Below are 14,081 nucleotides of genomic sequence, written 5' to 3' on the forward strand. Positions count from 1 at the left end.
GGTGGCGCTGTGGCAAACTCTAATGTACTATTGTGGTGGGAAGAATGGCTCTGTAGTCAGCTTCTGCACTCTCTAATGCAGTTTATATTTTTTGTTCTAGGTGAGAGCTCTATTTCTGGTTGTGCAAAAAGTGCGCGGATTAAGAAGAAGCAGAGGAGGAACAGGACTACCTTTAACAGCAGCCAGCTTCAAGCCTTGGAGAGAGTGTTCGAGAGAACCCACTACCCAGATGCTTTCGTAAGGGAAGATTTGGCAAGAAGGGTTAATCTGAGTGAGGCCAGAGTACAGGTAAGAATTTCATATCTTTAAAGAGTAACATAAAATAATGCGAGCATCTCTCATTACATAGTTGCATAGCTAGGTTGAAAAAAGAACAGTCCATCTAGTTAAACCAAAAAAAAAAAAGATAAATTATACAATCCCATATACATAATAAATAAAATCCTACACCCACAGTTGATCCAGAGGAAGGCAAAAAACCCCAGGAAAGCATGATCCATTTTGCTACAGCAGGGGAAAAAATTCCTTCCTGATCCCATGAAAGGCAATCGGATTTTCCCTGGATCAACTTTACCTATAAATGTTAGTACCCAGTTATATTGTGTACGTTTAGGAAAGAATCCAGACCTTTTTTAACCTCTTCTACTGCGGCAGGTTGGCTCCCCTGCGCGAGCCGTCGTAGCTGTACGTCGGCTCTTTAAGACGCCTCCGGCGGCGCGTGTCCCCCAGAGCTGATGCAAGTGCCCGGCGGGCGCTATAACCACCGGGCACCCGCGATTGCTCATTACAGAACGAGAATGTGTGTGTGTGTGTGTGTGTGTGTAAACACACAAATCCCGGTTCTCTCAGGGGAGAGGAGACAGATCGTGTGTTCATAACTAAGTATGAACACCGATCTCTCTCTTGCCCTAGTCAGTCCCATCCCCCCCTACAGTTAGAACACAGTGAGGGAACACAGTTAACCCCTTGATTCCCCCTGTTAACCCCTGTTAACCCCTTCCCTGCCAGTGTCATTTATACAGTAATCGGTGCATTTTTTTTAGCACTGATCGCTGTATAAATATCACTTGTCCCAAAAATGTGTCAACAGTGTCCGATTTGTCTGCAGCAATATCGCAATCCCGATAAAAAGTGCTGATCGCCACCATTACTAATAAAAAAAAATAATAATAATAAAAATGCCGTAAATCTATCCCGCATTTTGTAGACGCTATAACTTTTGCGCAAACCAATCAATATACGCCTATTATGATTTTTTTTTACCAAAAATATGTAGAAGAATACATATCGGCCTAAACTGAGGAAAAAAAGTTTTGTTTTGAAAAAATTTGGGATATTTATTATAGCAAAAAGTAAAAGATAGTGCTTTTTTTCAAAATTGTTGCTCTTCTATTTATAGTGCAAAAAATAAAAACCCCACAGGTGAACAAATACCACCAAAAGAAAGCTTTATTTGTGGGGAAAAAAGGACATCAATTTTGTTTGGGTAAAGCGTCGCGCAACCGCGCAATTGTCAGTTAAAGCGACAGTGCCGTATCGTAAAAAATGGCCTGGTCATTGAACAGCCAAATCTTCCGGGGCTAAAGTGGTTAAAGCAATCTACTGAGCTACCCAGAACCACCTCTGGAGGGAGTCTATTCTACATTTTCACAGCTCTTACTGTGAAGAAACCTTTGCGTATTTGGAGATTAAATCTCTTTTCCTCTAGACAAAGTGTGCCGCCTTGTCCTCTGTGATGACCTTAAAGTGAATAACTCAACATCAGGTTCACTATATGGATCACTTATGTATTTGTACATGTTGATCATATCCCCCTTAATCTCCTCTTCAAGAGAATTCAGTTCCTCCAATCTTGCCTCATAGCTGAGCTCCTCCATGCCTCTTATCAGTTTGGTTGCCCTTCTCTGCACTTTCTCCAGTTCCCCAATATCCTTTTTGAGAACTGGTGCCCAAAACATTCCAGATGAGGTCTTACTAATGATTTGTACAGGGGCAAAATTATATTTCTTTTTATGGAGTCCATACCTCTCCTAATACAATTTAATACATCAAGCCAAGAGGGACTTCTATAAAAAAAAAGTCTTGTCCCTGTTGGAGTGGTCCTTCTCTTATCAGTGGTTGTTTCATTTGATTATCCTCATTGCTCTTGCAAACATTGGGTTCATTTACCTCCTAGAACTGGGGTGTGACAGTTAAAGCCCAAGTATAGCCAAGAACAGAAAAATCAGCACAAGGGACATAAACTTAGAAGATGAATTGGCGCAAGGAACAAATCCTACTGACTGTTAGGGAAAACCCTCCTCCCCAACTCCGCACCCAGTTGCCGTAATCTTCTGGTGAACTGGGGGGGGGGGGGGTAATACATGCCCACCTTATCTGCCCAGCTTCTCTATTCATAAAAGCTGTACTAAAGCTTCTATAAAACTAAAACAATCCAAGCATGGCAGATGGGTGGATGATTGATAGGTCTGTCATGTCCATTCTGAGATCCTGTTTCATTCACAGAAACTGTTGTATGGCTTCTATGAATGGAGCAGTAGGGTGGAAGGTGATGGCATACTCAGGCTTTCAATGACAGCATGGGATAGCCTGTTGCTTGTATTAAACCCCGCCACACCAGAAGATTACAGCAGCATGGCTGGGCTAGGGCAGGACAGAGGAAGATTTTCCCTAACAGAAGAGGAATCAGCACAAGGGACACATCCTACTGACTGTATGTCCCTTGTGTTAATGTTTCGGTTTGTGATTAGGGTTGCACTTAGGCTTTAAACTGTGCAGAAGATGCATGCCCAGTTTCTCACCCTATTACATCTTCATGTGGTGATTTGTCTCATGCATTCAGAAAGCTCAACTTCTAGATAGAACAATGCATATCAAGAGCAGAGTGGTCTTCAGCATCAAGCTACTAGGGGCAGAATTTATGAGTTAAGTTGCTTAGTGCAGTAATGAATAAGACTATTTTCTGGTCAAAAGATGAGTGCAGCAGTTTATATAGAAATGGGCATTTGTAACACATATATACATACACAATATATATATATATATATATATATATATATATATATATATATATATATATATATATATATATTTATTTATATATATTTATTAGTACAAGGATCCAATAAAGCTGGAAAAAGTTTTACTATGTTTGAGGAGAAGTTGTAAGCACAGCTGATGTCCTAATTAATGACGCCAATTGAAGGACAATACAGGTAGCCCCTATATAGTTTGCTTCAGTGGATTTGGAATGGGGATAGTGGCGATTGCTGTTGCAACTAGGCTAACCTATGCAAGCCTGTTGTGCCTACCTAGTCATATCCAAACACCCCCAATGTTCCTATTACCCTAGAGCAGGGGTCTCCATGCTTTCTAACCAAAGGGCCAGTTTGCTGTCCTCCAGCCTTTAGGCAGGCCAGACTGTGTCCATTGGGAGCAGATATTGTCCCGGCGTCCATGTAATAAACAATGCATGGTTGGCATTAGGAGGATGAAGAGTGCCCCAACGCTGGTGTCAGTGGGAGGAGGAGTGGCCCATTGTTGGCATCAATGGTAGGCATAGTGCCCCATTGTTTGTTAGTAGCAACAATATTGCCCCATTGTTGGTTTCAGTGGGAGGAATGGTGTCTTGTATCAGTGAAAGAAAAAGTACCCCAATGGCCAGTTAAAAGGCAAGCAAAGGGCCGCAGTTTGAAGACCACTGCCCTAGAGCAAGTGTGCACCTAAATTACTTTGCCTGGAGGAGAAGAAACCTACCGTGCAAAGTGAAGAAGGGGATATAGGAGTTGTGAGTTTTATGCACAGGAAATAATGGGGTGGACATGTTAGCTGCAAGAGGAATTATAGGGGCTGAGAAAGATGAGTACTAATCGTGTGTTCGGATTGACACTTAGAGCCATGTCTTATATATTGCATTAGGGGTCTTCATTGCCCTTGAAGCCCTCCGAGGTCTACCACCAGCCCTCTTAATTGAATATACAAAAACCCATGTCATCCACTAATATATCTGCAGTAACCTCTCCGCAGTTCGAAAAGAACAGCTTGGATGATGTTAGGTTGACTTTTCCTAGTGTTATAGGTTATGCACATTAGTCTCTAGTTCAGAGATTCTCAGCCTTTAACTCATCTGAGTTACTGGGATGCATATCAGAGGTAGCATGTGGCTCCTGAGCCATTACGTGGATAATGTTGCTCAAAGTGTAGCCTTGAGTTCAGTGTATATTTACATGTTGCATAGTAGAAGATCTAAAAAACACCTTCTAACAGTTTGTCCTTTTTTAGGTCTGGTTTCAGAACAGGCGAGCCAAGTTCAGAAGGAATGAGCGGGCCATGCTGGCCAGCCGATCGTCTTCTCTGCTAAAATCGTACAGCCAAGACCCCCTTGTAGAGCAGCAGATCACCCCTCGACCAACCAGTCTGGCCCCAGAATTTCTGTCCTGGAATTCTAACAGCTACAGGTGACATAAGATTGCACTTTCTGGTTCATGTAAAAGAAAAAAAAAAAGAAAAAAATAAATCACAGAGCAGTGAAATACACAGATGCCACTGTACTTATCTATGATCTAGGTTTCAATCAGTTGTTGTTGTGCATTTTGCTGTTTTCACTGTCTATTGAACAATCCAGAATGGATTATGGTTAAAAAAAAAAGTATATCTGTAATGAACTGCAATGGGTTACATTTAAAATATGAACTAAAATAGGTTAACGCAATTTATTGCCAACCAGCAATTAACCAGATTCAAGCATTTTCTCCAAATATCATGTACCAGAGCAGTTTTTAATACAGTTGGTGGACTTGCCTAGACACTTCTAATATGAAACACAGCTGGCCACACACATTACAATTGTATACCTTATGTACACTCCTTTAAATTGGTCAGAAACCTAGTTGTTGGTATATTTGAAGGAGATCTCCTGTTTCCCCAGCAGGACTCTTTCTGCTGACCCCTACATCACTACAGGATGCAGTACACAATACAGTTGTGACGTGGAGGTCGAAACGAGGAACCACCGAGCATTGCAGGGAGATTGGCATCATAGGCGTGTGCAAGAGGTGTGCCAAGTGTGCCTGGGCACACCCTAATCCTGGGGTTGGCAACCCTTCAATCGCGATCTCCCCAGTGATCGAGGGCAGGTGACAGGTAAACTGCAATCCTTCCTTGCTGACCCCCAGAACCTGGACAGGAGGGGCGGCAGGGGTGGAATTTTGTGGAACTGATCTGCATTTTCCTCCTGCAGCAGCTGAAAGTAGGCTTCTCCTCCTCTCTCTCCGACATTCAGCTGCCACAGGGGGAAAATACAGGGGATTGGTACCAATATATGCCACCCCTCCTTCCCTTCTGCTGCCCGGGTCCCCCTGTGAGCTCCCTTGCTCCCCCCACCCCATTGTTTCAGGATGGAGAGCTGGGAAGAGGCCGGTAAATATGTCACATGGAGCTTTGAGGTGCACACCTAATGCAATAGGCTGCGCACACCTATGATTGGCATTAAATATTTACAGCCTTTTTTACAGGCATATCTCTATTGGGTGTCATTGGTGCTATCCTATTGGAAATTCTAATTTATTGGCTGCTGTCCCTGGATTGATTACTTTCTGAGTGAATGACCTGGAGCAAGCATGGAGCAATTGTAGCCAGAACTTCTGATCTGCATACTTGGTCAGCAGCTCAGAAAGTACTAAAGCCGCTGGTTCAGTGTAACTGCCAAGTAACTAGAAGAGATCAGCAATGGCATCCTCTATATTTTTCCCAGCAAATTTCTTTTAAAAGGGATTTTGTATTTCACATTCCTGACTAAACTGTGTCCTCTTTGTTCATTCCTACAGTGCCGCTTTGCCGCCTTACAATCCAAACACCACCTCTGCACCAACCACACTGCCCACCCAGGGAGTCAACATGGCCGACAGCATCGCCAGCCTTCGCCTTAAAGCCAAGGAGTTCAGTCTGCACCACAGCCAGGTTTCCACTGTTAACTGAAGCCTGGCAGGATAGATGGGAGACTATTTCCAAGCCACGAGGCGAGGGGTGTGCTGGACACGCCACAGTTGAGCCTATGGCCACCAGCAACAAAAAAAATTGTTAAGACTGTGGTTCCATTTTAAAGCTCCTGATACTGCAAGAAGACGCTGTGATGTATCCGACAATCAGATCGGGGTCCAGTCTCCAGATCATGCGGCCGCAATATGGCCTCCCCACCGCCAATAAGCCATATTGCATGAAAAGATACGTGTGAGTTGGGCAACAGCCAAGGTCCAAACATCTTGGACAGGACTCTCGATCCGTACAAAAACATTTGTTTGTGACTGTAGATATTTCATAGCTAGAATTTCACACCAATAATCAATAATTTGCTCCATGTTGTCCTATCATTCCTTGTATGCCCTCCTCACCATTTCTATTGTCTAGGCCTCCCCTGTGTCCTTTTTTGGTACGCGCTGTATATATGTAGATACATAACGTGCCTTGTATATATGTCCTTTTATGCCATTCATCCTGATCTTGAGGCAGTGTTAGACTGGGCCCATGGCTAGATCTGTACTTTTCCTTGTCCTTTGGTACTTTGACCGTGATGTCACAAAAATGACCACAATTCCATGATACCCTTATTATATCACCTATGTCCTGTTTATTGTAGTGTGTTGAAAAAGATGTTTTAGTAAAAAGAAAATGTGTACTGTCTAATCTTTCACATATCAAAATTAGGATGGATAGTCGAAATCTGATTGGTTACCGTTAACAAGGCAAAACAGTCAGACGCAACGATAAATGGGTCGCTGACCAATGTTGCTTTCTTCTTACACATAGGAATGTAGAACCCCATGATACACCGACCCAACACCATTAAATATAAACCATAATAGACAATAATAAGACACATGCCACCATAGATGTGGCAAAACATGGCTCTGGCCCCTTGTTGGGAATGCGTTAAAATGATTTAAATTCAATTTTAACCTTTGAAAGAGACAATCAAAAAAATATAGTTGTACTACAGTAGTCCACCTGATTACTGACTCAGACATGGTTTACCCACAAAAATAGATGACAATACCCCCAAGTAGGGCTGCCACGACACCGGAAGGGTGAGAGGGAACATAACAGCTTGACTGAAGATCACTGTAGACAAAACTTTAGTGATAGGTATAAAGACTATGGTCATCCTCTAATCTTTTTGGACAGCTCTCAACTGTTCTATGCAGCAACAGGAGGTACTGTAACTAAAAAAAAGACAACCAGCAGACATTGTGAACAAAAACCTAAACCCTTGATTTACAAATTGTATTACATGATAACCAAATTTAACTCCAGAGTTTGTGTCCCAAAGAATTGTTGGAAACTAACTTGTTTCACCTGAACTTGAGCCAAAGTATCTCCATTATAACTATAAACTATAAACTTCTTGTTTCCTATGTCGTTTTTTTTGTAATATGGGTTGGAAAATTAAACTAACATGTGATGGGCCACTATAGGTTTGGACTAGCAAAACAGTAAAAGGACAGAATTGTAATAACAGTCAGACAGAAAAGCGTTCTATTCACAGCGACTAGTCAAATTTCAGATTTCATTTTGTAACCTATACTAGAAAATGACAGCTGCAATTTAATTGGTCACCCTACAAAAAGCCTGTGCTTTTTCCTGTCTCTATTTTGTAAGCATGCATTTAATGTATTCACCATTCATTCCGCTAGACCCGCTTAACACAAATAAATGCACAAAAATATAAAAACATTTAAAAACGTACCAAACTGCACTGCAGAGATGTGAACTAGTCACATAGGAATGAATAGGATTTCTACAGTATTTGAGAAGCCTTTTCATGGCTATGGCCCTCGTGGATGGGGTGGTGTTTGAGTGTCAGAGGCTATAGTTCTAGAGAGGTCTGTTATGTCATTTCAAGATTGTCCGTTTTAAAAACCAACATACTATATTCTATCTTGTCCACAGAGCATACATTTTAAAAAATAGAATTTTTTTACCCTGCTACACTTGCCCCAAACGCAGGTGGTCAGACACTATAGCTGGCTACTGTGTTCCTGCAGCCCCCTTTCTCATAAGGCAAGCAGGTCTACCGATACTCGGTTGCCCCCAGGACTTATACACAATGCCGGGGCAGGCACGAACTGAGCAAAGCAAACAGGTACTTGCAGTTGGCAGACAGGCAGAGTGGTTCAATGTCAGTCCAACTAAAAGGCAGGCAGTGTTCAGAGAATAGTCATTATCCGGTCCGAAGTCATACACAGGGAAATCCAACCTAGCAGAGCAGACAAACCGGGGCTTGGATAACATGCAATATCTCAAGCATGCGGCTGAACGTTTGGCTAACCTAAAACAGATCTGGTCTCCACCCAGAGTCTGGCCATAATCACCTTGCAGGTGAACAGACAGACAAGGGGGAATGCCATAGCCAAAACCAGGATTCTAGACCCAGCAGCTATGACGGAGCAGGAGTGCATATGCTCCCGACATACCCTTAAAATTTGCTTTGTTCTCACAATACACACATACGTATAGGTTAGCGGTACAACTTAGTGTTTTGACATACTATAGTCCATCGTGTTTACAGAGCATATTCTTTAAACAATAAATGGAAATGTTTTTTGTACCCTGTCACACCTACCCTAAACGCAGAGAGTCAGACGCTATAGCTAGCTTCTTTGTTCTTCACCCATAGCGGCCCCTTTTCCCATAAGGCAAGCAGGCCTACAGGTACCCAGTTACCCCCAGGACTTATACACAATCCTATAGTGCCTGGCCACCAAGCCAGGGCAGCCACGAACTGAGCAAAGCAAACAGGTACTTGCTGTTGGCAGACAGGCAGAGTGGTTCAACGACAGTCCAGGTAAAAGGCAGGCAGAGTTCAGAGAATTGTCATTATCCAGTCCAAGATAATACACAGGGAAATCAAATCTAGCAAAGCAGACAGACATGGCGCTTGGACAACGTGTTACAAATGCAATATCACAAGCATGAGACTGACAGTTTGGCTGACTTATATCAGATCTGGCCTCCACCCAGTGTCTGGCCACAATTAACCACATTGCTGGTGGACAAACAGACAAGGAGAATGCCATAGCCAAAACCAGGATGCTGGAACCAGCAGCAATGATGGAGCAGGAGCGCATATGCTCCTGACATACCCTTAAAATTTGCTTTGTTCTCACAATACACACATACGTATAGGTTAGCGGTACAACTTAGTGTTTTGACATACTATAGTCCATCGTGTTTACAGAGCATATTCTTTAAACAATAAATGGAAATGTTTTTTGTACCCTGTCACACCTACCCTAAACGCAGAGAGTCAGACGCTATAGCTAGCTTCTTTGTTCTTCACCCATAGCGGCCCCTTTTCCCATAAGGCAAGCAGGCCTACAGGTACCCAGTTACCCCCAGGACTTATACACAATCCTATAGTGCCTGGCCACCAAGCCAGGGCAGCCACGAACTGAGCAAAGCAAACAGGTACTTGCTGTTGGCAGACAGGCAGAGTGGTTCAACGACAGTCCAGGTAAAAGGCAGGCAGAGTTCAGAGAATTGTCATTATCCAGTCCAAGGTAATACACAGGGAAATCAAATCTAGCAAAGCAGACAGACATGGCGCTTGGACAACGTGTTACAAATGCAATATCACAAGCATGAGACTGACAGTTTGGCTGACTTATATCAGATCTGGTCTCCACCCAGTGTCTGGCCACAATTAACCACATTGCTGGTGGACAAACAGACAAGGAGAATGCCATAGCCAAAACCAGGATGCTGGAACCAGCAGCAATGATGGAGCAGGAGCGCATATGCTCCTGACATACCCTTAAAATTTGCTCTGTTCTCACAATACACACATACGTATAAGTTAGCGGTACAATCTAGTGTTTAGTCAGGAAGAAGGCTTTGAGAGACTTGTCATGCTCTATAATTTTTGATGGATACGTTTCACCAGTTTACTCGCAGTTGCTGGTTTAAAGAGGACCTTTCATGTTAAACTTAGGGTCCATTTTTTGGCCAGGCCCCTGTCCCTCGACACAAATAGCTTTAAAAAGCCATTTTTATCAAATCATTCACCAGGAAAAAAATATATGCTTACCTTGACCCAACCTCTGGGTGATTTTATCATGCCTTCTGCAAGCGCTGGGAGCTCAAAATCCCATGCCAATCAACTCCAGGCCATTGCAAGAATGCCATCCCAGGGGATCTAAAGCTCCTAGCTCTGCCATGAAGTATCAGAGACAAGGTCCAATGAAGAACAAGGCCTCTCTGCTTTTGACATCTTTTTATTGCTAGTAATCTGAGTAAGGTGAATACATAGGCCAGGTATGCCCCACCTCACCACTTGCCATCTAGGGACTCTGTGAACGAGTCAGAAAATCTGGTTGCATATGGATTATAAACTGCTAAACAAAGGTGAATTTTTTGGACCTTCGGACCTAAAGAGAATAAAAATAAACAAATAAAAAAAATGTTTTGTGTTTAATCACTTTGGAAAGACTTCCCTTCACCTACTGGCCTATGGGTGCAACATGAAGCTAGAGGAAATGTATTCAAATTGAGGAAAATGCCCTCTGAGAAGAGACTTTCCTATATGAAGATCTCCCATCTTCTCCTGATCTGATAGCAACTCAAAATTTTGGATTTCCCATCACATTATACTTTTCTGATGAGAATGATTACTAGGATGAACTCAAAGAGCATGATCATCCTTCGTTATCCTCCCAAAAAGTTTTGATTTTAGATACACTTTAAGCACAGTTGCATTGTTGCCTGACAAGTGTTACTAGTTTAGTATTTTGTGCGCAACTTTGTTTATTAAATGTAACAGGCATGGCATTCTTATTACATGGCTGTTGGTAACATAGGTTGACCTGACTAATTAAATTCTGTGTGTGGCTATAAACCAAGCAACTCAACATTTTAATTAGTATTCCGACTGCTTCAAAGTAAACCTGTACTTGAGATCAAAACTGAGCTGTTATGTAGTATGCATGTAAAGTCGGTCCCTACAGCTATATTGATTTCCCTTCCCCCTGGTATCCAACCTAGTGAGAAGCTCACTGGAAGCTGCAAAAATACCTTTCTGGAATTTTTATCTTACAGAAATAACACTATTTCAGGGTCTGAGCTGCTGCTGAAATATGTGTTCTAGTGGAGGAATAGCCTAACTGCCTCTATCAAAACAGCCAGTTAGTGCCTGCACGCAAATTCCAACGTACAGACATGGATCAGGCCCAAGCAGAACAAGATGGCTCAGAAAACTGAACCTGTTTATTATTCAAAGTGTGTGAGCATTCTCCTGGAAGCCTCTTCAACGCACAGGCAGAACACCCCAAATATCCTATGCAAATATTGACTTTGTGAAAGTCAATACCAACCAAACCAAATTTGAATCTGTCAATAGGTTGCTGAGGCGTCATTAGATAGGAAAGAAGGCATGACTTTCTTCCAAATACCCATCCGGGTTGTATCGCAAGGCTCATACTGTAGTTTTCAGTAAACTGAAGGTCCTCTTGTACATCTTATGGTGCACACTTTTTCTGAAAGTCAACATTTGCACATCGGCGCCCCAACCATATTTAGTCTTGCCAGTAGTTTGCTGATGTATTGTTATAAGGGAAAGAAGCCATGACTTTCCCCCCATACCCATTTAGGTTGTATCACAAGATTCATGCTGTGCTGTCCATTTATTGGGTTTCCATTAAACTGAAGGTCCTCCCATGCACCTTGTGCTGCACACTATTTCCTTACTCTATAGGTATGCCCTTACCCTCTGTTGGCCCCTAACCAAAGCTAACACTAGGCTCACCTGAATGTTCATGAATTTTTGTCTATTAGGTGCTTCCAACTTCTTTTGAGTACTGGTGGGTCACTATTTTTTGGATTCTTTTGACTGATGGATTTAGGGTGGGTTCACATCACTGTGCTGAGTGGCTCACAGCAGGGATCCGGTGCGTCCCTCTTTACTGTTTCGGGTCTGATTTCGGGCCGAATTTTTGGCTGAATTCGGACCTGAAACGGAACAGAAGGCGCACAGAACTCCTGTGCAATTTGCTCCGCAGCCTTCCCGGAGCGGTGTAAACTGGCTCCATTGAGAGCCAATCTGGGGTTCTTGACATGCGAATTGGATGCGGGGAAAGCCACATACAATTCGCAATAGTGTGAACCCTGCCTCAAGTGCAGACAGAAGCACCGACTGGCTGTTCCAACAGAAACAACCAATCAGTGCTTTTGCCTCTATGAAGAACCCGGCTGCCACTCAGACCCAGAAGTGGTGATCTAATAGTAAGCATAAGTAGCTGCTTTTAGAGAGTGTCACTTGAGTGATAGCTATGAGTCTGCTGGGGCTGCTGACTTCTCACCCAAGATGGCATCACCCAGCAGCAATCTCATGGCTTTTAGATGTCTACACAAGGGTGGCATTTACAGGTAAATACCATGCATTAAATATGCATGTTGAGATGAATGGTCTGGTGGTAGAGTCTCTTTAAACAAAGCAAAGAGCAGCAATAATGTACAAAATGCAGCAACCCACAGCAACCAATCAGATCTCAGCTTACCAGTGAAAGATCAATTCTGCTGGGTTGCAAAAGGTTACAGCACTTTGCAGATTGTACTTTGCCTTACAAAATAAGCTGATATATGTAATCTTACGAGTTGGATCAGGCACCTAATGTCGTTAATTATACATCGAATTACAAACATGCTTTATGTCATTATCGTCCATTTTTTACAATGTCTTTTTAGTATTTTCCTTAAAAAAATACTTTTTTTTTCATTGTAACAAATCAATAAACTATGCAAACATTACAATCATGGCAGATGTATTTTTATTTGGGAATTCTGTGATTACAAGGTTAAAAAAAACAGTGCTATGAGTCTGTTAGTATTGAACTATAGTATCTGTGAACGCATGTTAACTAAATAATATGTGAGGGCCGGTTCACACCTAAATTGCACAGCAACGCACACTGTGTTCCTGTGCGGTGCCCCAGAATGCAGTAAAAGTAGTGCATGCACTTCTTTTTAAAAACACACAACACCAAATCGCATGGTACTGAAGTAACATTATTATTATTATTATACAAGATTTATATAGCGCCAACAGTTTGCGCAGCTTTTTTACAACATGAGGGCAGACATTACACTTACAATACACTTCAATACAAGAGGAATCAGAGGACCCTGCTCATTAGAACTTACAGTCTAGAAGTGAGGATCAAGTGATACAAAAGGTAATATCTGTGGGGGATGAGCTGATGAAGAAAATAAAAATACAGTTGTTAGGTGTGGATAGGGTAGGCTTCTCTGGAGAGGAGGATTTTCAGGGATAAAGCGGATCTTCATCCTAAGTGCTTGTTTACAGTTACTTCGATTTTAGCATACATTAAAGTGCCTACCACTTCAGCATGCTTTTTTGATGTGTTTTTGATGCTTCTGTGATGCTTTTTCTACTCAGTAGTATTCCCAGCTCTGCTGATCCCCCACTCTGTAGTATTCCCAGCTCTGCTGATCCCCCACTCGGTAGTATTCCCAGCTCTGCTGATCCCCCACTCGGTAGTATTCCCAGCTCTGCTGATCCCCCACTTGGTAGTATTCCCAGCTCTGCTGATCCCCCACTCAGTAGTAGCCCCAGCTCTGCTGATCCTCTGTTTTTCTGATCCTCCTCTCTCTTCGGTCCTCGCTCACCTCCTGCTATATTGCTCTAATGCTGTGCACCACGTGTGACTTCTGCTAGTTTCTCCAGCTCCAGTTCCTTAACTTTGCTGATTCTTCGCTGCTCAGTCCTCTCTCTCCAGTCCTGTTCACCTTCCACTATAGAGTATGCATGTTGCACATCTCATGTGCCTTCTGCAAGTTGGCCAAACTGTATTCTGCTACTTGTCTTTGGTAAAAAAAAAATCCCAATAAGTGTAAATTAATTGATTTGTATGAAAATTATAGCGTCTACAAAATATGGTATATGTAGTGGATTTTTTTATACTACTAATGGTGGTGATCAGTGACTTATAATGAGTGTGCTAGGAAATGAGTGCGGCAGGAAATCTGACACTAACTGACAACTAACTAACTAGCTCTAATACTATACACTGTCC

The 14,081-nt window shown here is 42.5% G+C and overlaps 1 protein-coding gene across 2 annotated transcripts in view; it reads left to right on the plus strand.

Moving 5' to 3' along the window:
* Positions 1–12,798, plus strand: part of PRRX2 (paired related homeobox 2) — a 131,001-nt gene extending 118,203 nt beyond the window's left edge. The window contains exons 2-4 of one of the 2 annotated variants that reach the window (XM_073600139.1): positions 101–288; positions 4,282–4,457; positions 4,931–5,099. In XM_073600139.1, the coding sequence (XP_073456240.1) occupies positions 101–288; positions 4,282–4,457; positions 4,931–5,084 (518 nt within the window). In that variant the 3' untranslated portion in view covers positions 5,085–5,099. Of the gene's footprint in view, positions 1–100; positions 289–4,281; positions 4,458–4,930; positions 5,100–5,825 lie in introns of those variants that run through there. The other variant, XM_073600140.1, reaches the window with a different exon arrangement.
* The last annotated feature ends 1,283 nt before the right edge of the window (positions 12,799–14,081 follow it).

The sequence above is a fragment of the Aquarana catesbeiana genome, linkage group LG09 (genome assembly GCF_042186555.1).
Source record: "Aquarana catesbeiana isolate 2022-GZ linkage group LG09, ASM4218655v1, whole genome shotgun sequence".
Classification (NCBI taxonomy): Eukaryota; Metazoa; Chordata; class Amphibia; order Anura; family Ranidae; genus Aquarana; species Aquarana catesbeiana.